Source organism: Callionymus lyra, chromosome 2, assembly GCF_982586985.1.
Source record: "Callionymus lyra chromosome 2, fCalLyr1.hap1.1, whole genome shotgun sequence".
NCBI lineage: Eukaryota > Metazoa > Chordata > Actinopteri > Syngnathiformes > Callionymidae > Callionymus > Callionymus lyra.
In genome coordinates this window covers 19,385,283-19,409,617 of record NC_141819.1, presented here as the reverse complement: position 1 = coordinate 19,409,617, position 24,335 = coordinate 19,385,283, and the positions used below count along the sequence as shown (strand labels likewise).

Genomic DNA, 24,335 nt, shown 5'->3' with positions numbered 1-24,335 from the left:
ACATATTTTACTTATCTGTAATGCATTGTTCAACTTCAAAAATAAATACATTTAAACACATTTCCATTTATATTTTCTGCTTTACTTGTTATAAGCTTTCCCTGTTTATTTCCAAATAATGTCCCTCGTGATGTTCCGTAATCTGCTGCAGTTTGTCTTCCCAATAAAGATCATGTATCATATTAAGCAATGACGAAGAGAAGCGACAAAGTATCTTCTCCCTCCTGCGCCCTGACTGAGTCCCAAGAGATAAGAAAACACCGCCCCCTGCTGATCAAGCACGATCACACACCTCCCCCCCACCCCACAAAAAGGATAGACATTCAAATAAATGTGTGTATTCAACATATATATATTGCAAAAGGCAACAAACACGTGGTACTTGAGTTCATAAATACATGTATTCGTGGTTTACTGAACGTGTGTTATTAGAGGCCCGACTTGTGTGTGTGCGCATGTGTGAAGAAGACGAGAGTGCCCGAGATTGATGGACGTACATGTGTTGTTTTATAATTCATCTCCCGACATGACAACAGATATTTTATTCAATACAAGTTTTAGCGTAAAAACACCAAAGCATCAATAATTGACTGCGTGCGTAGAGGGAGGGGGCGTCGGGCCCTTCTTGGGGTTGAGTTTTGGTACGTAAACAAGAGAATCACGACGTTTAGTGACATCCAGATAATTCCCTTACATCAGTCACACACACACACTCTCACACACACTCACACACACGCGCGGTTTGACCTCGTGCCCATATTGATCAGGTTTGTTTGTTGGTAATTAGTTTGTTTAACTTTATCCAACAAACATTGCGCCTCTTCAGGGACCACCGGAGTCATTAACCCCCACCGTCACCATGGCAACAACATGACACCGAACCACAAATGTCACATTAATGAGAGTGACACGGATCGAAGAATAGTGCGAGTGTGAGACGTCACACGAGAGACAATGGAGTGAGACGTTTGACACAGTGAGAGGAACGACACTAATATAAGGGATGACAATGATGGAGTGATACCTCTTTTGTAGAGACGCCCCGTTATTTTATAAACTCATACTTGAAAAAAACGATTTTACAATAATGAAAACAAAAAACGAAATATATTTCACATAAATTCTGTTTTATTTAAATCTCATATACTTGAAATCATAAAGATCAAATAATCAAAATGTCCTTTGTTCAATTACAATCTTTTTTTATTGTATTTATATAAACTAATTTAATTGTTTTTTGGTTTTAATCTAAATTGAAGAATATGTTTTACTCATTTATAACCTTTTTTTTAAACCAAATATTATGATTATCAAGTTTATTTTTAAGTATTACTTAAAATATTACTTGTTTTTTTTAGATAATATCCAGTAACTTATATTACATGAACTAATTTTAAATGCTCATCAAAGATGACAGTTTCATCTATCTCTTCATGTGAATAAATAACCGTAAGTAACCCATTAAGAATTGATAAGAATAATCTATTTATTTAAGGGACACCAGAGAAGAGTGACGGAGCTGCCGTCACTAATTGATGAGCATAAGTCAAGTTATACGGATGATCAATGACTGACAGCTCTTAAAGTCGTCCTCTGAAGGCGGTGAAGATGCACATGAGTGAAGCGGTAGGAAGTGTTACCGTACCGGAGTGACACCCGGTGAAAAGTGACATTGAAGAAAGTGATCGATGATTATAACCTAGACAAAGAGTGTTGACACTGACAGAAACCTAATAGGTTACATTTCTGACACGAACACTGAGAGAAAAGTTGATTGATTGACGGACGAGTGACCGTGAAAGGAGAGTGACACTGACAGAGAAGAGAGGATGCAGGTGTGGCACTGGAAAACTTTTGCCCAAACCTGAGAGAGTTTACTTGCGCACGAACACACTGAGATCTTTAATGGTTTGATCGATAGCTGGAGAATTGATCAGCAGTAATGGAGAACATCTGTTTCACTGATGAGGGAAGATCTTCTAATAATCAACATTAAAGGATCCAAGACAGTAGTCTAGACACTAGTACTCCCTGTTTGTGTAGCACATTAGCCTCTAAGCTTCCACTACAAACAATCTTAAAGTTGTTTAAGTTTCTATTCAAAAATTCCTTTTCTTTGCTACAATAAAAGATGGACGTCACAGGTGAGCTATTTACCAGGTGTTTGGATGTTTTTAAGTGAGTCCTTTTGTAGGAAAATGAAGACAAAGCAATCTGAGCTCCATCCGCTACGTTAAAATGACATACATTTTTGTCTATAACTCTACAAGGGAAGGGATTACACTGAAAATAATCCCAACCCTTAGTCGGCATGAGGGTGAGAAGAAAATGAGACTTTGGATTCAATTTGTCAACTCGTGAATTTTTGGTTAACCATCTTTTTAAGAGGCCAAATTCCCCAAAAATATAAAGAGGAAGTTGGTTGACAGGTTAGAGAAATAGAAACTAATGACAAAAAAAAGAATCCATGAATAGCTTCTGGTTTTGAGTTGTTGATGATGAGATTTCACTAAAGCTCGTCCAAGAACAGACAAACAGACGTATAAAAATATTGCATGGTGCGGCATAGATATGAATTTTAATGCACTTAGTCAACGTTAAAATTAGACGGAAACCAACATACGGCGGCTTAGGTTTTTGTTCATTTTTTTGCTTGTGTTTTGTACCTTAATTGAGCATTCCATATTATACTCCTTTTACACTCTTTTCTTTGTGTGTTTTTATTATCATTACTCATTATTGATATTTGAAAATCATTCTATTAAATTGTACAATTCTGAGTTCGGGGGCAGGAGTGGAGTAAAAGTATCATGAAGTTCTGTTCTGTACTAAGTTAATCTTTGTATCCTTTGTCTTTGTTATTTTTCTTTGATCTATGTTCTTTATCTTTATCTTTGACTTAGATTGTATCATCTTGTTCTTTCTCTTTATTTCTCTTTGTTCTTGTTCTTATTTTATTTTGATTATTTTTTATGAAAAATTGCTGTATTTGCTGTGGATAATTTGGAAAAAAACAATTTCGCTAGGAGACCTCCTGAGGAATCAATAAAGTTTTACCTACCTACCTATTTATTATTGTTTTTTTCATATATATCTATATCTCAATACAATGTATATGGTTTATATTTTTGGGACTGGGGAGAACAATGGCATGTCAATCAATCAATCAATCAATCAGACAGGTGTGTGTGGGAAATTACTCAACATATGTGAAGACGAAGAAGACATGAAGTCGGTCAAGTTGTCGAGTGATTTTTTATTATCCGTGAGGTAAAAACCTTTAAACATAAAAACAACAAACATGCATGGTTTTAACTTGGAGCGAAAAAAAGGTTTCAGAGCCTGTACGTACGTATCCATGACAACAAACATCCAAGGGATAGAAAAAAAACCCATCCGATATAAAGTACTTTTGCATTTTCTCATACAAAAACATCTCGGAAGTGGTGCGTGTGCGGCGGTCGAAGAGGGTCAGAGGTCAAACCAAGCTGACGAATCACAGCGAGTCACGGAGTCACACGAACGGCTGCACCAGGTGTCGGGGGACGAGGACATGTTCAACGACGTTCAAGACGGGTCAAGTGGGCGGGGCTTACACAAACGTCCATTGATATGTAACAAATTTTGGCATCACAGTGAAGATTGAATCCAAAACCTGTGGTTCCAACTGAAAACAATAATTCAAGAAAAAAAACAAGAATATTAGTCGACACCGTGACCTCTGCACTTTCACATCGGAGGAACCACGAGTCCAGACATTCCTGTGGGGAAAAAAAAAAAAGATTTGTTCAACACCAACTGAAAAGTCTGTGCTATTATGGTCTGTATAAGTGGAGTTAACAAGTCAGAACTCGCCTTGCAACCCATTGGTGTTAGCAGCAGAGCAGTTGGGAGGGGGGCTGGAACCGGTCGCCCGGACGACGGGGGCGAAGGCGCTCTTCTGTTTCACGGCGGCGGAGAAGGAGAAGACGCCGTGGGCGGAGCCGCAGTTGGACCCGGCCATGGTCGGGCTGGAGGAAACCACTGCAAAAACACACCGGTGGTTAAGCTTTAAAAAAAAAAGAAAAAAGCACCGGATCACAACCTGGACACTCACAGCCGTACGGGGAGTTGGCGGACGAGCCGTTCAGGAAGTTGGGCGACGACGCGACCCCGATGTTGGACATGCCGCCGTTGTTGTAGGCGTTCATGCTGTTGGTGACGGTGTTGCCGTAATTGTTGTGCTGGGGGGTGGAGCTGGACACGAACCCCCGAGGAGAGCCACTGCCGGTGTTACGATTGTAGCTCACTGCGAAAAACAGAATTAAAATCCGTCTTGACCCCGTTCGCCGAACAAAGATGGCCGCTCCTATACCTGCATCCGACACGTTGGCGGCCAGCTGCCCGTTGAAGGAGTTCACGCCCATCATCCCGTGAGAGGTGCTGTTGCCCAGCGATGGGATCTGGTTGTGGTTACGAGGCACGCTGTAGAGCGCCTCGGCGATGTCCGCCGCCCTCTTCAGGATCACTTCCTGTCAGGGGGACCCAACATGAGTTTATAATGAGGGGCCGCCGAAAAGGATGCGGCTCCAGGTGACGCACCTGGTTGTTGTGAGGCATCCCGTATAGCGCCTCCACCAGGTCGGCAGCTCGCTTCAGCAGCACCTCCTGCGGGGGTTGATCACACCGAGGTAAGGGTGTGTGTGCGCTTGTGTGTGTGTGTGTGTGGGGGTGTGTGTGTGAGTGTGTGTGTGTGAGTGTGTGTGGGAATTGTGGCAATCTTATTTCTCTCCACATGGCTGCACTCACTGATTACTGATTTGACTGTTTCAACCTCTGTGTTTGCCAATGGGCTTCACTCTCCCACACACAGACGCACACTCGCGCCGCCGAGTGACAGCCAATCAGAGATCAGAGGTCACACAGATCAGCAGAGATCGCGGGGCGCCGGTTTGTACGAACGCAAGACTATGATCATCTGACCGCAAAGCATTCTGGGCTATTGAGTGAAGTGCACAACAAGCAGTTTAAATGGCTGAGTTGTTTTCACTGATCAGATCAGAAAACATTATAGACCAGCACACACACACACACACACACAGGCAGCACCTGCACACACACACACACACACACACACATAGACACACACACACAGACAGAAGTTAAACAGGATCAGCTGATGACTATCAGAGCAGCCAACTAGAACTCAGACTGATGAAAAACACCAACAATAATCAGCTTCAGTGTTTGTATATTATTATGTGTGTTTGTGTGTCTGTCTGTGTGTGTGTGTGTATGTGTGTGTGTGTGTGTGTGTGTGGCAATACCTTGGGCAGTCTCTCCGGGTCTCCGGGGTGACGGGGGATGACCTTTTGTAACCTCTGGAAGCCATAATCTATGGTGGGCTCGTTTAAAGCTGAGGGAAGAAGAGGACACGGTCACATGACAACGACGACATCATCAACAGGACCCCCAAAATATCCTCAGGTGTGTGTGTGTGTTCGTACCTGTGTAAACGAAGCGTCCAGGTGCTCCCTTACAGAACTGCTTGGACTTATACGACAGCGTGACCTCCACGACCCCGGGGATGTGGCGCGGCGGCGTCTGCACTCTGATGGCGTGAGGTGTGATCAGCTGCGGAGACAAGAACCTTCTTTTAGACCTGTTTTAAGACCTTCTTTTAGACCTTCACGGGAACCGTGGGAACTGTCGGTCGAGCGGAGTCGTCACCTCGCTCCACACCAGCATGGTGCCGAACACCACTTGCAGGCCGTCGAAGAAGTTGTCTCCGATCAGGATGACCGTGGCTCCTCCGGTCGTCCAGCCCTCGCTGGGACTGATGGCTTTGATGCAGGGAGTGGCTGCTGGACACACACACACACACACACACACAACACACACACACGTCAATCAATCTGCTAACTATCTAGAAAACTCTTTTTTTTCTTCCTACCGACCGCCATCGCCACACCATCCATTATCACCTTTATAATCACTGCAACATTTCTATCGCTCTTCATCAGTGATTCCACCATTATCACCATTATCGTCGTCACCTTTATCACCCAGGGCTTCACACGGTCTTGACACCGGCGCCCCCTACCATCGTGCCGTGTACTAGATTTCCCTTTAATATCTATATTTGATAACCACATTTGTAGGCTCTCTAATGCATACATTAAAAGTGATAGAAACCGACTAGTAACATGTCAAACACTTGAATGGGAGTTTCCTTCTTTGTGTGGATCAAGACAATCACAGACAAGTGGAACACACAGCTGGGCGATGTGAGGCCTGGGGGGTTTCATGAGGTCGGAGAGAAAATACACAATTGTATATAAAACGTATTAAACTATTTTTTTTATTAACTTTTTCATCTGAGGCGATTTACCCAAGTCATATACAAATTAAATGTATAATATATCAATATATAGATCAGGGGTGGGCAATTAAAATTCTTCAAGTGCAACATTAAATTCTTTGAATGTTGTTAGGGGCCGTCAAGCAAAAAGAAAGAAGAAAAAATGGACATTTGTCATTAGGCCGTGACATTTATTAAGCTAAATAAACTGCAATTTTAGTCTTGTATAGATGATTTTTTTTCAAAACATTTCTTCAATTAACTTAAAATGTTTTGAGGGATTAATATATACATAAAAAATTACACACAAAAAGGATTGAAGTGTTATGTGAAAATGTAAACGAATAATAAATACAAAATACATTTGTTAATGCATTAGAACCATTTATACATGATCATACTTTGACATTACGAGGGCCGCATGAATACAGTCAAAGGGCCGCGTGTGGCCCCCACTTTTCCCAGGTCTGATATAGATAGTATATTGACTTCAATAGAAATGTAATTGTTGATTTTTACGTATGTACTTTTTTGAGTATTGTTTTGATTGTCTAAGCGCTTTTTGACCCTGGTCTCGAAAAGCGCTATATAAATAAATATTACTTACTTACTTACTTACTTACTTACTTATAATCTGTAAATAAAATTCAAACATAAATTGACGTAATGTTAAAAAATAAAAAGATTTGTTATCTTATTTACGTCTTTCCACAATGTATATACACACATCATACCGTTTATTTTCGCTTTTCTTTTATATCATATTCATTATTAGGGCTTTTGTGATTTGGCCTCCGTCAAGGACATTATGTGATCGTCAGTGTTCGTCCTTCTTTTTAGAAAAATAACTTAAAAACCAACGAGGATTTAAAATAAAATCTTAGGAAACGTCGAATAAGGGACTATGAGGAAGTGGTTTTGGAACGGTTGTGAATGATCTTTTGAAGGATTTGTCACTCTCTTGCTCACTACTGCCACCAACTGTCCAATGGAGCCCATTCAAAATAAATGCTGATGCTTAAATGCATTGAATCGCAAATATTTTTAAATACATAATTAGGGGTGTGTATTGGCAAGAATCTAATAATAATTTAATAATAACAGTAATATATGTACAACAATACACAGGCAGCAATACAATACATGTGACATGTTGCGATACTGTAGAAACAAGAATATATTTACTAGTATTTATTAGTATTGTCGAGTACTTGACTGAATTTACAGATCAAGTTGAAGTAAATGTAAAGTAAAGTACTCTTGAAGTAAATGCATTCATTTGTTTTGAAACCAAAATTGTCCAAACATCAGCTTTTTAAAAGATGCTGGAGTAGACTGTATCCTCTTGTCCTCAGTCATTTAAAAAAATTAAATCATTTTAATTTGGACACACTTAATTGAAATATAAACCATTAAATACATAAATAAATGATAAAAAAAAAGAAGCAATATTTAAGTGTATTGATATTTTCGTACCAGTTAAATTATTATATGGATCAAATACAATAAACGTGTCTCACATCATTATAGCCACATTTATCAGTGAAGATTGTACAACGAGGATCATCTTGTACCTTCTGACGGGTCCAGTCTACGAGCTCGTCGGCCATGTTTGGAGTTGTTGTGGACAAACATGTTATCGGAGACTGAGAGGACATGGCCGTCCACGTTCACCGTCGTCGAGACGACCACCTGAAACACACAAGTGAGTGAATTCTACAAGCCTGATAATGTGTGTGTGTGTGTGTGTGTGTGTTGTACCTGGAACCTCCTCATGTCTCTGGGGTTCCCGGCATTCTTCAAACAGTTCTGGTTACACTTGAGGAAGAACTTGAGGAAAAACCTAAATCACACAAAAGATAGACCATAAAAAAAACCTCCTCTCCTCCGCCTCGGTCCCTCCAGCACATACACACAAGCTAGTGTGCGCACAGACACACACACACACACCGTTGCACGAACACACACACTCGGATACACACTGAGGAAGTTAATAAGATCTATGAAGTAGAAAATGTAGTCAGTGACGAGAGAATTATACTGATAATATACTGCCTGTGTTTGCGTGTGTGTGTGTGCACGTGTGTGTGTGTGTGTGCACGTGTGTGTGTGTGTGCGCACGAGTGTGTGCGGATGTGGTTGTGATTTATGAGCCTTCTGTTCCTCCGATCCGCCTCACTTAAAACACGGTTCTGTGTCGTAACAGGTTATTCACTTTGTAGCTACTAGATGTCAATCAAGCCATCAATCAGCGAAGTGACATCACGGTGACATCATCACTCTTAACCACTTCTGGCAGCTACAGCCTGGAAGCTGCTGTGTGTGTTCATCTTGTCACGCCCGGGTTAGGAGTTTTTTCTCATTAAGACTTTTCGCCGTAACTCGGTGGAACGAGGAGGAATAAATTTAAAAGTTGACAGATTTTTAGAAATTAGTGTTGACCTTTTGACCCGAGCTTCATCTTAAACCTGATCACCGATGGAGGTAAAACAAACTGACAGTGAACTTCAAAGTAGATGTTCTTCAGGTGTCTCTGTCCTCCACCGTTTTCTTCTCTTCGTTCTTCACTTTTTATCTCTGTCTTCCTCGTCAAATTTTTAATCAGTGTGCAGTACACCGTTTTTAATCTGTGTTCTTATGAGGGTCTCTCTGTGTTCTTCTCCATGTTCCTCTCTGTGATCTTCTCAATGTTCCTCTCTGTGTTCTTCTTCATGTTCCTCTCTGTGTTCTTGTCCATGTTCCTCTCTGTGATCTTCTCAATGTTCCTCTCTGTGTTCTTCTTCATGTTCCTCTCTGTGTTCTTCTCCATGTTCCTCTCTGTGATCTTCTCAATGTTCCTCTCTGTGTTCTTCTCCATGTTCCTCTCTGTGATCTTCTCAATGTTCCTCTCTGTGTTCTTCTCCATGTTCCTCTCTGTGATCTTCTCAATGTTCCTCTCTGTGTTCTTCTCCATGTTCCTCTCTATGATCTTCTCAATGTTCCTCTCTGTGTTCTTCTTCATGTTCCTCTCTGTGTTCTTCTCCATGTTCCTCTCTGTGATCTTCTCAATGTTCCTCTCTGTGTTCTTCTTCATGTTCCTCTCTGTGTTCTTCTCCATGTTCCTCTCTGTGATCTTCTCAATGTTCCTCTCTGTGATCTTCTCAATGTTCCTCTCTGTGTTCTTCTCCATGTTACTCTCTGTGTTCTTCTCCATTTTTCTGTGTTTTTCTCCATGTTCCTCTCTGTGTTCTTCTCCATGTTCCTCTCTGTGTTCTTCTCCATGTTCCTCTCTGTGTTCTTCTCCATGTTCCTCTCTGTGTTCTTCTCCGTATTCCTATCTGTGTTATTTTCCATGTTCCTCTCTGTGTTCTTCCCAATGTTCCTCAATCGGTTCTTCTTCATGTTCCTCTCTGTGTTCTTCTCCATGTTCCTCTGTGTTCTTATCCATGTTCCTCTGTGTTTTTCTCCATGTTCCTCTGTGTTCTTCTCCATGTTCCTCTCTGTATTCTTCTCCATGTTCCTCTCTGTGTTATTTTCCATGTTCCTCTCTCTGTTCTTCTCCATGTTCCTCTCTCTGTTCTTCTTCATTTTCCTCTCTGTGTTCTTCATATTCCTCTCTGTATTCTTCTTCATGTTCCTCTCTGTATTCTTCTTCATGTTTCTCTCTCTGTTCTTCTCCATGTTCCTCTCTCTGTTCTTCTCCATGTTCCTCTGTGTTTTTCTCCATGTTCCTCTGTGTTCTTCTTCATGTTTCTCTCTGTGTTCTTCTCCATGTTCCCCTGTGTTCTTCTTCATGTTCCTCTCTGTGCTATTTTCCATGTTCCTCTATGTTTTTCTCCATGTTCCTCTCTGTGTTATTTTCCATGTTCCTCTCTGTGTTCTTCTCCATGTTCCTCTCTCTGTTCTTCTTCATCTTCCTCTCTGTGTTCTTCTTCATGTTTCTCTGCGTTCTCCATGTTTCTTGGTGTTCTCAATTTTCCTCGGAGTTCGGTTTATAACTCTTCTTAAGTTAAAACTGATCTATGGTCTGGAGGTAGAGGTAGGTCTGCAGGTAGACCTGATCGGGATGTGGAATTATTTTACAGTTTAGAACGAGTATATGTTTGTGACTGGTCTACTGTGAGCACTAGTCTATTAGATGTTCCACAGTCATCACAGCTTTGTCTTAACTGGTCGGCAGGAACAAAGGGATTCTGACATAGTTCTTGTTGACTGGACTCAGGCCCACTAGAGACCTTCCCATCATGCACTGCAGCATAGTTACATTACTCCCCCGCCCTCCCTCCTTGTCCCTTTACCTCACTCATCCCCACTCTCCCCCCAAAGCCGAGAGGAAAGGAGGGCTAATACTCAAGAGGGACGGATGGAAGAGGGGAAGAGGATGGGTAGAACGGGAGACAGAGGAGAGGAGGGGGGGAGGTGTAGGAAGGGGGGGCTTCAAGAGTGGAGAACGTGAGGGGGAGGAAGGTGTTTCCATCCAGAGATAGAATCAAATCTCATTCAGACACTGGAGTGCTCTGTTAAATAATCGTACGCTTCTGTGCAATCGTGACTCTCTGCACCTGTGTTTGTGGATTACCTGTCAATGATGACGGGGTCTGACGGCGTCTCGTTTCTGTTCCCACAACTTTTCTTGTCACAGCAGCGACTGAAACACAAGAGGTGCTCGTGAATCAGCGAATCATACCATTATTACCTGAAATAGCATCAGTTTGTGGAAAGTGTATTCGATCGATGAGAAAGAGCTAAAGGCTACAGTGCAAAGAGCGTGTACATCTTTCTAAACGTCTCTTTTTAAGTTTCTCTGTTCAATCATTGGCGACAGTTTGGAGTTTGAGTCCAAAAAACATATCTATGGGAGACCCTTTCACTGAGGCTTTTATTATGAAAGGAATGAGCTTTTTACGTGCTCTAAACCACAGATATTGATTCAAGATGTAAATGTATTCCCAGCCCAATCTTAACAGGATCTGTCCGTGCAAAATATGTAGCACCTTATTTATCACAATAACTTTTTACCTGTCACTTAACTGGGTTTTATAATTGAAGCATAACAGTTATTTCCTAAAGTTAGCTCAAAGCCTAACCATGAACTAGTTGGCAGGAACACGTATGGAATAGAATCAGACATAAGTTGTGTTAATGTAATTCCTCTCCTTCTCCATCTGTCTTTGAATCTAAATTTAGGACATTTAAAAGTAGCCTTGAGTGAGTCCACCCGCGTCTGCACTGTGATGTTAAGATGAATGGGGTATTTTGTCTGAATTGTATTTTTATTGTTGTCATTTTAAGTATAGTTGCAGTAATTTAGGAGTGATATTGTGGTGTTTCTGTGTGTAGTTGTTGGTTACCTGCACATGATTTCATGCGTTAGTAGAACTCGACACATTTCTGGATTTTTATCTTGCCCTTCATAGACGATTGCCTGCGACACACACACACAAACGTAAGAACACACACACACACACACACACACGTACACACAAAAACGTAAGAACACAGGCACATGTATTTCAGATATATATAGAGAGAGAGCATTTAATCTTACATATACTGGTTTCAAACATTATTGCAAAAAAAAAGAAGAAGAAATTATTTAGTTAAAAATATATTTATATATATAGTCACATATCGAATGTTCAGTACTGCAATAACATCATCAAATCATCTTAAACAGAACAGAGTGGATGCTGGAAGGTCCACTGCCATTTGTCCTGCTCTGGACTTTTATTTTGAAAATGTAGCTATTCCATCAATAATCACCTGTTTGGTTGAAGAGTCGATGAGACGCACAAAGACATCCTGCTCCGTCCGAACACCTGCACACCAACACACACACCCGAGTCAGCTGATTCTCAGGTGAGAACAGGTGAAGAGTTGTTGAACTCACCGTTACTGAAGAGCAACTGAAGACGGTAGTGGATTCCATTATTGGTCTTTTCTCCTGGAGTCTCCTGCAGACACACACTGTGTGTGTTAGCAAACATGTAGCAAGAACCTTTCTTCACTCCACATGAACCCCCTTTTTTTGTGGGTAAACATTCACTCTTCTAGTCACGGGTCCTTCATTCATCTGATAAAATAATATTAAAAAAAAATACTTAGGCAAGAGAAGAAAAAAACTGGATTTGAGTTTGACTATTAGATCAACAATATTCCACAAACACAAGCCGCTCGCAGCCCAGTTTGAGTGTGTTTCTGAGGTTGTCTGTCCATATGTGCTCTAAGATGGACTGGCTATGAATTGATAGCAGTCCAAGGTCGGCCCAGACCATCCACCCCAGGTAGCTGGGATAGATTTTAATGCCCTGATAAAGAATTAAGATAATAAACAAAGAAAACGGTCTGACACACAATAAACATTATAATTGTTAAGTTTAAGATTCCTAGATATTCAGGAGTCAATCTTTTCTTAGATATTATAACTAAACAAACATAAAATAAACCCAATAAAACAGAGTTGTTTATTCAGGACTGACTCGGTTGACTCGCTTGTAACTTTGACTCAGGCGTCAATAGTACAAAAGTCAGAGGGAAATTTGTCCAGCTAAACATTTTTTATTTATTGTCAAAAATATGTGACTCCCTAAATTTAAAACTGCAGATCAGTGGTTCAAGGCCCCGGGGGCCAGTACCGGTCAGCTATGCATTTGATACCGGGATTCACAGCAAGAGAAAAACAATTATTTAATTTCTGTTGGATTGATTATTACTCTGTTAATTTTAAAAAATAATAATTTTCTTTAAATTCATATTAAACAGGTCAAGTTAACAGTTTAAATAAACATGTTAACTAATGGAAATGAGTAAAACACAAACTTTCAGGCCACCTGACAATTGAGCATGATTGATGTGTATTTTAAAATTGTTTTTATGTAGTTAATACCTCTGTCCATGAAAATAATGCCATCACTCAAACGGACCGCGGTGCAAGAAAGGTTTGGGACCCCTGCGTGGAATTAGTGTTAAAGCACAATAGGAGCCTTTAATGATGTCTCTCTGGTAGCTTAATATATCTGATAAATTCACTGCATTGCTCCCCGAGATGTTGTGGTTTTAATTGTCACGCTTGTCTAATGATGTCTCCTCGAGCCCTTGGTTTGTTTCTGGACTGTTTGAATCCGTTCCAATCAAAGCTGGTTCTGAGATGGTGTAAACACAGTTTTAGATTTAGTTCAAGACATGATGATGCATACATAAAAATATAACCATGACAAATGCTGGGAATCATCAGATATATTTGCTGTTACAGTAGAAGGTAAATACAGTAATGAGGCCAGAATCTGAGGAAGAAGGACGGACTCAGGAAGATCTTTTATCGTATCAATAATTTATTATAGATATCATTGTTAATATTCATCAAACTTTGGCTTCCAAATAAAGAGACGTTAAACTCCAACAATGGAAAAAAAAAATCTCAAAAAAAGGATGAAAAAATTGGGCTCATATTCGGACTAGTATTTTTTTTATTATATACAAATTAGAAATTTGACAATATTACGTCTTCAAATGTAAAAAATCTAGAACAGACAAAGTAAAAATATTTGTCTTTGATATTTTAAAAGTCTAAAAATATACAGGATAAAAGTTCCCCTTTAAATCTAAATTTTAAGATCAAGTAATGTACTTTTGTTTTCAGTTAAATACGCAAAGGGAACCACGTTAAGTGGCTACTGTAATGAATATTACGGTGTTGTTATCAAATATATCGCACAAAGGACCCGCTGTGATCATTGGGTCATCTGATCCATAGAAACATTTGATCTCTTCTTAACATAAAGCATTGGTGCTTCCAGTCTACACTAAATTCAAACCCAATCCTATGGTGTGCATGTATAGCATGACAGCATCATGGTGGACCGCCAAGGCTGAGGGACACCCTGGACAGGTCTCCAGTACCCCAGAGAAAATCACTCACACACACTCTTATCTACCAATATTTACAATCATTGATGTATTTATTATTGTGAATATTATTTACAAAAAAACTATATTTCCTCAAATTCAAACAAATTCTCTGGTATTTATAAATATATATATTGTATATATTTTTTTCATTATTAAAATCGAAAAGAAAATTAAATTCCATTTTAGTTTACTGGGTGAATGTTCATCTTTGGTTATTTACTACTTTTACTCAACTGAATAGATAGATATATCTACGTGCGTGTGTGTGTGCGCGCGTCTCACCGTCTCTTTCTCCACGAAATCCACGAACGCCGTCCGCTCGATCTCCACGGGTTGACCCTGACGGTCGTAAAGCGCCAACACGAAGTGGAAGAAGTTGGACTTTCTCAAGTTGGACGGCGGCTGCTTCTCGAAGTGTGCGCGAGACAGAGCCACGCCACTGAAACACACGCGCACACGCACACGTTTAGAAAAGGTTCTATAATAAATGACACGACAAAACATTATTTAGTAAATTGAGCGCAAATAAAATCGCTGTTTAAAAAGGGATAAGTATTATTTTTTAACTTTCAATCTTTAATTTGAAGAATCGCAACTTTATGAATTAAATAGACTTAAACGTTTTTAATTTGTCAATTTCAATTTACGGTAAAAAATGGAATATAATAAAGAGAAGACACGTTAATAAAAAAGAAGAATATAAAAAAGAAAGGAAGAACAGTAGGACTGAAAAAGAAGCTTTAGCCGTCCTCAACAGTTGTGCTTAAAACGTTAAGGATTTCAATCAATTACATCTTCAATTTAAAAATATATATTAGTGTATATTATTTTGAATATAATATCAAAAATGTTTCCTAATTATTTTAAATGACACATTTAAAAAGATCCAGAATTATTTCTCAGTTTCATATGAGAACAATGACCTTTGACCCTTTTAAATATTATGTGTTATAAGATTTATATGACAAATATATTCTCTAATAATCATTTGGAATCATAAATTAAGATTATTAGATTGTTTTAAAATTATTGTTTTGGTTTAAATTTAAACACATTCATTGAAAAAAAGGTGCATGAAGTAAACGCCTCAACAAAGACATAATCATTGATGAATAACCTTTTACAATAAATATATGTAGTATAGTCTTTCTGTGACAATTATACATATATATATATATTAAATAATCATAATCATAAATTGTTGTTGGACCAAATACGGGGTTACAAAAATATATTGTTTTAATCTACAGATATATTCATAAAAATGTAATTTTTAAATACAACATTTATTTTTAGAATAATTCAAGGTATTTTTAATAAACATGTTTTTCATAACTTGGATATTAAGGATTTACCTCTGAGCGGCCGTGTTGGCGTCCAGAACCGCTGCCGTGTGGATCCAGGTGGAGCGAGCGGTCAGCGGCTCCTCCTTCATACTACCGCCGGGCCCCCGGGGGAGACTCTCCTGGACCCCAAACATCCGTACCCCAAAGGCAACAGACACAAGGGGCCAGACTATTGATTAAAAAAAAAAACTTTTCTTTTCTTAGTTATTTTAAAATAAACAAGTAGAGTTTTCAACAGGAAAAATCTGTAAAAAGAAAAAGAAAATCTTATCAAAGATAAAAAAAAAGTGGTTAAGACGCACTATTTAAAAAATAAATAAAGATGATATTAAAATCCTCAAAAGAAAAAAACTTTCAGGTTGACAAATCAAACAACATTTGTTTTCCCTAAAGAGAAAGAAGAAGAAAGATGGAGGGATGAAGAGCAGCAGAGGAGGAGAAACTCTCAGCCCTGCGGCCCCCCAGGACTGGATGCCAGAACCCAAAAACCCCACGGGTCTCCCTCCGAGCTTGTGACATCATGACGTAGGAGGAGCCTGACACAGAGGGAGTGAAAAAGAAAGACAGAGAGAGAGAGAGAGAGAGAAAGAGAGAGAGAGAGAGAGACAGAGAGAGGGGAGGGGGCTAGGTGAGCCAGGGGTCAACAGTCTTTCTCTGTTCTGTGTTCAGGTGTGATCAGGAGGTGAAGGCTCACCGCTGATCTGGTCGATTCCAGAACTCTGAGACAACCTCCGTCCATCACTGACCCCAGGAAGAAGAGGAGGGGAAAACAGGAAAAGAAAGGAAGTAAAAGAAGAGAAGAAGGTGGGTGAGTAAAGAATGTCCTGATGCAGGAGTAAGCAAACAAAGAAAGTACAAGTTGAACTTGGATGTGAAAAAAATAGGTGAGAGGAGGTAAGAATAGAATGATGAAGGTGGAAGAAAAAAGAAAGTGGGTGAAGAGAAAAGAGGGAACATGAGAAAAAGGGAAACAACTTTGAGGTAAAATATTGGGAGAAGAGAAAGAAGTAAAATCAACTGATAACATTTAAAATGAGTTGTAGAGGTAGAGGAGGATCTGAAAAAGAGGCTGTAGGGAAAAATAAAAATAGAAAGAATGAGTGGAATCAAGTAGAAGGAGGAGGAAAAAACAAAAGAAGGGACCGGTCCAGGTGTTAAAGGAGGAGAGAAGTGAAGGTGATCAAAAGAGGAGGTAGAAGTTAAAATTAGAGAATGAAGGAGTTAAAAAAGGTAAACTTAAGAGTAAGAATAGGAGATGAAGAGTAAAGTAGAAAGAATGGGACGAATAGAAAGGAGAAGAAAGAGAGAACATTAGAGAGATAGAGCGTGTGTTGCTGTCTTGGGCCTCGGGGTGCGAGACCGCGTGTACTGAGGAAAGGTGGGGTTACACTGACCCCTAGCGGATCCTGTCTGCTACTGGCTATTGAGGTTGACATTGAACTTGACGTTGAATACTGAGAAAGTGATGGAGAATATTGAATTAGATGCAGACTGGAGAGCAAGAGAAAGTAGATAAGGAAGAAAGGAAGAGAAAGAATGCAGAAGCATATCAGGATTAGAAAAGAAGAAAAAGAGGAACAGGAGGAAGACGTGGAGAAAAAAAAGGTAGAACGACATAGAAGAGTATGAGAAAGAGGCAGAAGAGGAAAATGTTTTTTTTCAAGCAAAACAATCCGTGTCATAACAAAAAACTTTATTGCAGTAAAAACCTTCACAGATTAAAAAAAAAAAGTTCCATGATGATGTTTCACTTGAAGACATTCACTTGTTTCTGGGTGAGGATGAGTCGATGGAGATGTCTAAGGTACTGTCAGCTACAGTGCTACATTGTTACGTTCTTTACGTTCAGATGGAGGGAAAAGATCTTATCGGAACAAAATGACCACAAATTCTTCAAAAATCTCAGTTAAGACAAAGATGTAATGTTGGATTTTCCTCCAGGTGGCGCCACAATCCTCTGAGTGGAGCGTCGAGGAATATGGTCGTCGACTTGCGTTCCTGATTAAAGACCAAAAAAATGTAGTTTATTTTAAGAAAAAAAACGTTTTCTGAGGATTAACAAAAGGATAGAACATGTCAGTCACCTGACAGAGTGAATCCTGACCGGTGGAGGTTTCGCTGTCCCACCAGGACTTTGGGACACAAGGGCCCCCTGCTGGTCGGAGTGGGTGGGACGGACGTCATATTTATGACGTCATGAACCGGGCCATCGTAGTTTCCTCTGGGGACTCCACGGCCCTCTGCCATCTGGGTGAACAGACCGGTTAGAAACATGTTTCATTATGAAACTCTTGATAACAAATCTTTTCTGGCAGTAAACCAGTGACCTCTGACCTTGTTGCGAGCGCGAATCTTTCTGTACACAATGTCGGGAAAGGCTTTCCGGGCAATGAAGCGTCCAGAACCCTCTGACACGTCCAGTTCCCCATCCTGGAACACGACCCGACCTCCACTGATGACCACGGAGGGAATGCCGCGGAACTCCTCGCCCTCCAGGACGTTGACCTCGATCGTCTGCGAGACACCCACAATGCAACAGCAATAAGGATGATGATGATGATGAAGGTTTAACATCTTCTTACCAGGTTGTGAGTTTTCGCAGAAACCGATTTGATCTCCTTTGGGTTCCAGATGACGATGTCGGCGTCAGACCCGACAGCAATGCGACCTGAACAATCAGAACCAGAACTTTTGGACTTTGAGTTTGGCATGATGGTCGTGCTCTTCTAAATGGTTGTGTGGTTTGACCTTTGCGTGGGTAGATGTTGAAGAGTTTGGCGGCGTTGGAGCTGGTCACGGCCACGAACTGGTTCTCGTCCATCTTGCCCGGACACTGCAGAAGACCTCCAAGTACTCACCAACACGCTAACTTTAGAGCTACGTTAGCTACGCTAGCAATGGCGGACTCACCACCGTTTTATCCCAAACCACCGACATCCTCTCCTCGATCCCGTTCGTTCCCTCGGGAATGAGGGTGAAGTTGTCTTTTCCGACTGCTTTCTGAGCGGACGAGAATCCTCCGTGAGCGCTGGAGGTCACCTGGATGTCACCGCTGGAGAAACAAGAAGAAGCGTTTAAAAAAAAACAACAGAGATGTCAACGAGCTAACGCTAACTCACCAAGCTAGGAGCGAGGCCAGGTAAGAGGGGGTCGCAGGGTTGGGGTTCAGAGGCGGACTCATGACCATGGCCGCCGCCGTGCTCCAGTCTCTGTCCCAGTACTTGGAGCCGTCGATCGCCAGGCTGGCCGTGATGGACTCGCCGAACACCAGCATTCCTGAGAAACATTGTTCAGGTTTATGACCCTTGAACTTTTTTTTTTTAGCTAGAGGTGGATCCAAACGCACCCTTTTTCCGGGCCTTCGCGATGACATCAGCAGCTGATTTGCTCATGACCTTGGTGACGTAGAGAGGACAGTTGGCTTGTTTGGCGATGGTCGTGGCTCGGTAGACGGCCTCGGTCTCCACCTGTAACACAGAAGCACAGGTGCGGGTATCACAGGTGTGAGTCTCACAGGTGTGTGTATAGCAGATGTGTGTCTCAAAGGTGTGTGTCTCACAGGTGTGTGTCTCAGAGGTGTGTGTCTTGCAGGTGTGTGTATACCAGGTGTGAGTATCACATATGTGTGTATCACAGGAGTTTGTATCACATGTGTGTGTTTCACTGGTGTGTGTATCACAGGTGTGTGTATCACAGTTGTGTGTATAACAGGTGTGTGTATCACAGGTGTGTGTATCACAGGTGTGTGTATAACAGTTATGTGTTTCACTGGTGTGTGTACTACAGGTTTGTGTATAGCAGGTGTGTGTATCACAGGTGTGTGTCTGTCACAGGCGTGTGTCTGTCAGGTGTGTGTCTGTCACAGGTGTGTGTATCACAGGTGTGTGTCTGTCACAAGTGTGTCTGGCAGGTGTGTGTCTGTCACAGGTGTGTGTATCACAGGTGTGTGTATAACAGTTATGTGTTTCACTGGTGTGTGTATTACAGGCGTGTGTATAACAGGTGTATGTATCACAGGTGTGTGTATAGCAGGTGTGTGTATCACAGGTGTGTGTCTGTCACAGGCGTGTGTCTTCAGGTGTGTGTCTGTCACAGGTGTGTGTATCACAGGTGTGTGTCTGTCACAAGTGTGCCTGGCAGGTGTGTGTCTGTCACAGGTGTGTGTATCACAGGTGTGTGTATAACAGTTATGTGTTTCACTGGTGTGTGTATTACAGGCGTGTGTATAACAGGTGTGTGTATCACAGGTGTGTGTATAGCAGGTGTGTGTATCACAGGTGTGTGTATCACAGGTGTGTGTATAACAGGTGTGTGTATCACAGGTGTGTGTATCACAGGTGTGTGTATAGCAGGTGTGTGTATCACAGGCGTGTGTCTGGCAGGTGTGTGTATCACAGGTGTTTGTCTGTCAGGTGTGTGTCTGGCAGGTGTGTGTCTGTCACAGGTGTGTGTGTGTCTGTGTGTGTTACCTCCTCAGGCTGAGACAGTACGTGTCCTTCAGGTCCAGTGATGCCAAGACTGAGAACCTTCTTTTGTTCCTGCAACAGTCACCGTTATTATTTAAGCGTAAGAAACACAATAGCGTTGAACTTCACCTCCTGGATGATGTCGCCGTTCTCAGCGTGAACCAGAGCGACTGCTCCCAGGTCCCTCAGGACGCTGAACGCCTCGTAAAGCTGTGACCAAAAACATATTTTTAACCTCGAGGCGCTCGACTGAATCAAAAAGAAAACGGTTCACCTCGGAGTCTGAACTCTGGTATCGATCTTTGTAGGCCAGAAATAGCAGGAAGGAGTTGACACCTGCGGCACAGAGAAACCAGAGGAACCTTCAGAATGTTGAGATGGTCCTCTGGTGACGACAGTGATTTTCTTTTACCTTCATGTTTGACGAGCAACTCCAGGTCCTCCACGAGTCCGTCGTGCCAGCGAGTCACGTCCACGTGGAGCGAGAAGTCGCAGCAGACTCGTTCTTCTGCGGCTTCCTTCCACCGCTGGAACACTGACACCAGACTGGAGCCGGGTTCTACCAGCACGTGGTCGACTGTGAACACATCATCATCATCATCATCCTCCTCCTCCTCCTCCTCCTCCTATTCATCATCATCCTCCTCATCTTCATCTTCATCCTCATCCTCATCCTCCTCATCATCTTCATCCTCATCCTCATCCTCATCCTCATCTTCATCATCATCATCATCATCATCATCATCATCATCCTCCTCCTCTTCATCATCATCATCATCATCATCATCCTCCTCCTCTTCATCATCATCATCCTCCTCATCCTCATTCCCATCTTCATCATCATCATCCTCATCCTCATCCTCATCCTCTTCCTCTTCATCATCATCCTCATCCTCATCATCATCATCCTCCTCCTCCTCCTCATCCTCCTCTTCATCCTCATCCTCATCCTCATCATCCTCCTCCTCCTCCTCATCTTCATCATCATCCTCATCCTCATCCTCATCTTCATCATCATCATCCTCTTCCTCTTCATCATCCTCATCCTCATCCTCATCATCCTCTTCCTCTTCCTCATCCTCATCCTCATCATCCTCTTCCTCTTCCTCTTCATCATCCTCATCCTCATCCTCATCCTCATCATCCTCTTCCTCTTCATCATCCTCATCCTCATCCTCATCATCATCCTCATCCTCATCATCCTCATCATCATCCCCATCCTCATCGTCGTATCTAATGTGTCACCATCACTTGAACCGAACAACATCATCTCTTAGGATCTCACTGATCATGGTGGTTCCTCCGGCCAGAGCGGCTCTGGTCCCGTGGTAGAAGTCATCAGACGGGCTCAGGTCTCTCTGGGGGGCGTGCAGGTTGGTGTTGGCGTCGATTCCTCCGGGTATGACCAGCTGACCGTAAGCATCCACTGTCTTCACGCCGGCCGGAACCAGCAGGTTCTCGCCGATCTGCCTGTAACACAGCAGTGATTAGACGGTTATTTAAGATGTCCTTCATGAGTCTTTATACTTTCTCTTGTCCAGAAGTCAGACTACAGACTACAGACCCTGTTAGATGTATTAAACATTTTGTACTGCATATTTTTAGAACTTCACTAGGTGGAAGACGGAAGTTTATTTGAAAATTTTAAAGCATTTAAAAATATATATTAAAGTCAATAGTTTCTATATTAAAGGTTGCAAATGTAAAAACTTTTTTTTTAATAATCAAAATAATCGAAAATTCAAAATGAATGCATTTTTTCAACATAGGGATACATATATTCTAACTTCAATAATTAAACAAAAAAACATCTAGATCCAATATATTTCTTTAAATTCAATATAAATGTTGGAAAAACAGTGCCAATCGATTAGTCACGTGAACGTCTGTGCATCACATGACAGGATATTTATTTATTTTATTTGATCAAATTTGTACAAAGTCAATGCTTGAAAACAACAAAATTTCAATTTTTAAAAAAGTTTTAACATTTAAAATTTTACATTTAACCATTTTGAATGACGATGGCACTGATATACTTTTATACGACCGTGTCAAGGAAACAGAGGTCACGTGGTTTTATTTCTACGTTAGTTCGTTAATATTTTTGAATCATTACAATACAAAAATAACACAATAAAAAGGCAAAACAAAACGTTTGCTCGTATTTTCCCCAATTTGTTAAATTCAAAGTGTTAAATGGGCAGGGCTCATTTCCGCCGAGCCCTTTTCAAAATAAAAGTCGGACAAGTGTGACACGGGGACAAAAGACTCACACGATGGTTCTGTCCTCCACGTAGACGTCGGCGTAGAAGGACTGGTCATCGTTGACCACCTTGCCACCTTTGATCAACAAACTGTTGGCCTGGAACACAGACGTCACCATGGCAACGGTTAAGAGCCAATTCTCCAATCACAAAGCAGACACTAATCCACCCGCATCCCGGCTCCGGTTCGTAACGCGGGTCCCCGGTACCGAGTCGATATAAGCCCTTTACATTTAACCTCGCTATACACGGTACGTTTGTTTAAGAAAACACCCTGATAATCGCCATTGAACTTCTCTCGAGGAAGGGCGGAGGATGCAGGAGCGCGCCGGTGTCTGCAGCATCATCCTCCGCCATGTTCGGCTCAGATCACGACAACATACCGCGGCTCTCTTCATGTTGTGGAAGACGTCCTTGTGCTGCTGATATCGATCTGTGAACGGCCGATCAGAGTCACGAGACCCGGAGAAACGACGTCTTTTGTGTCGGTGGAAAACGTCAGGTTAGATACTCCGCGATCAAATCCGGTTAAATCTTTCAAAATAAAACGCTAATATAAGTAGGTAAGTAAGTATTTTTTATTTGTATAGCGCTTTTCCAGACCAGGGTCACAAAGCGCTTAAACAATCAAAACAATATTCAATAAAGTATATATTTTAAAGATCAAGATAAAACTGATAACACAACAGGAGTTCCAGAAAATCAAGGAAAAGCCTGAACAAATAAAAACGTCTTAAGATGTTTCTTGAAGGAGTCAGTAGATCATCAAGCGCAAAGAGAGAGGAAGATTGTTCCAAAGCTTAGGAGCAACAGCCTGAAAGGATTTCTCTCCTCTGGTCCTGAATTGTGTGCGTGGAACCATAAGTAGATTCTGATCCACAGACCTCAGAGCCCGAGCTGGGGTGTAAGGCTGGATCAGATCAGTGATGAAAGGAGGAGCCTGACCATGAATAGATCTGAAAGTAAGAACCAGAATTTTCAAGTTGATCCTGAAAGAAACTGGAAGCCAGTGAAGAGTTTTAAGGATCGGAGAAATGTGAGTTCTTCTACTAGAGCGGGTCAGAATTCTCGCTGCAGAGTTCTGAATCAACTGCAGACGAGACAGATGCTTCTTGTTAAGACATGAAAACAAACTGTTACAATAGTTCAGAAGAGAAGAAACAAACGCATGTATTACAAGCTCCAGATCATGTTCTGACAACATTTTCCTAAGTTTAGAGATTTTTCTCAGAATGAAGGAAACAGTTTCTGGTCAGTTTTCTACAGTGTCGAACAAGAGACTAGCAATATATTACTAATACAAAAACACCATTTGTTTTTTTGTTGTAAAAGAAACACTGTACCTAAGTGTTTACTCTTACATTTTAACTGGACGTACCTCTTTCCTCCTGCTCTGGGAGTGGGCGTGTCCACCCGGCGCCGCCCTCACTTCTCGCACCTGTTCCTCGCACCGGTTGGCTCGTCTCCTCTGCGTCTGAGGACTGTACGACTCGAAGTTCAACGTTTTGTTCTCGTAGGCTCCCTCGACGTTACAGAACATCCCGCCGAACTTCATCCGGGGTCGCGGCGAGTCGGAGCCGAGCCTGGACAGCATGGACGCGCAGTCGTCCTCCACGGAGAAGCGGTCGGACATGATTCAGAGAGGATGTAACGGGACGATGAAAAAGTGAGTAGAGACCAATAAGATAAGAGACGATGCAGGCGACCCAAGACGACGAGGACCAGATTAAAGCGATCAGAGACGTAGGAAATACAGAAACAAAAGGACCGGAAGAGACGATAAAGTCCGGCAGAGAGAAGGACAAACAAAGTTGAATCAAGAAGTTTAGATGTTCTTTAGCAGGGATGATGGAGAGAAGCAAGAAATGCTAGGAAGACAAGAGTAAAAGCTCAGAGGATGAAGACGAGGCAAAGACAATCCGGAGCTCGAGGAGAATGAAGCAGCTCTGACTTCACACTCAGCTCCGGCTTCACAAACTGTCCCGTTAATGTTCTCAGTTGAACACACACGAGCAGGTCACTGACCATT

The 24,335-nt window shown here is 41.6% G+C and overlaps 2 protein-coding genes across 2 annotated transcripts; both read right to left on the bottom strand.

Moving 5' to 3' along the window:
- Positions 1-3,844: 3,844 nt before the first annotated feature.
- On the bottom strand, positions 3,845-15,759 carry LOC148085792 (transcription factor COE3-like). The gene is made up of 14 exons (XM_087782766.1): positions 15,583-15,759; positions 14,510-14,666; positions 12,210-12,273; positions 12,083-12,138; positions 11,671-11,744; positions 10,899-10,967; positions 8,102-8,183; positions 7,915-8,032; positions 5,710-5,843; positions 5,487-5,613; positions 5,307-5,395; positions 4,582-4,647; positions 4,097-4,511; positions 3,845-4,023 (listed from the first exon to the last, which is right to left on the bottom strand). The coding sequence occupies exons 1-14, from the start codon at positions 15,705-15,707 to the stop codon at positions 3,845-3,847; spliced, it is 1,755 nt and encodes a 584-aa protein (XP_087638892.1). The 5' UTR covers positions 15,708-15,759.
- A 1,492-nt stretch (positions 15,760-17,251) lies between these two features.
- LOC148085791 (dihydropyrimidinase-related protein 2-like) lies at positions 17,252-23,939 on the bottom strand. The gene is made up of 15 exons (XM_087783876.1): positions 23,685-23,939; positions 22,316-22,404; positions 21,325-21,509; positions 20,452-20,616; positions 20,314-20,375; positions 20,169-20,249; positions 20,043-20,111; positions 18,920-19,040; positions 18,693-18,849; positions 18,484-18,625; positions 18,322-18,406; positions 18,156-18,241; positions 17,908-18,087; positions 17,658-17,820; positions 17,252-17,571 (listed from the first exon to the last, which is right to left on the bottom strand). The coding sequence occupies exons 1-15, from the start codon at positions 23,937-23,939 to the stop codon at positions 17,480-17,482; spliced, it is 1,932 nt and encodes a 643-aa protein (XP_087640002.1). The 3' UTR covers positions 17,252-17,479.
- Between the last annotated feature and the right edge of the window lie 396 nt (positions 23,940-24,335).

Coding starts and splice junctions, on each gene's coding strand:
- LOC148085792 (XM_087782766.1), bottom strand. CDS start 15,707: ATGTTTGGGGTCCAGGAGAGTCTCCCCCGGGGGCCCGGCGGTAGTATG. Junction 11,745..12,082: donor TCGACTCTTCAACCAAACAG/GTGATTATTGAT, acceptor TGTGTGTCGCAG/GCAATCGTCTATGAAGGGCA. Junction 5,844..7,914: donor TAGACTGGACCCGTCAGAAG/GTACAAGATGAT, acceptor GTGTGTGTCCAG/CAGCCACTCCCTGCATCAAA.
- LOC148085791 (XM_087783876.1), bottom strand. CDS start 23,939: ATGTCCGACCGCTTCTCCGTGGAGGACGACTGCGCGTCCATGCTGTCC. Junction 22,405..23,684: donor CCCAGAGCAGGAGGAAAGAG/GTACGTCCAGTT, acceptor TCTGTGTTCCAG/GCCAACAGTTTGTTGATCAA. Junction 20,617..21,324: donor CGGAGGAACCACCATGATCA/GTGAGATCCTAA, acceptor ATGTGTTCACAG/TCGACCACGTGCTGGTAGAA.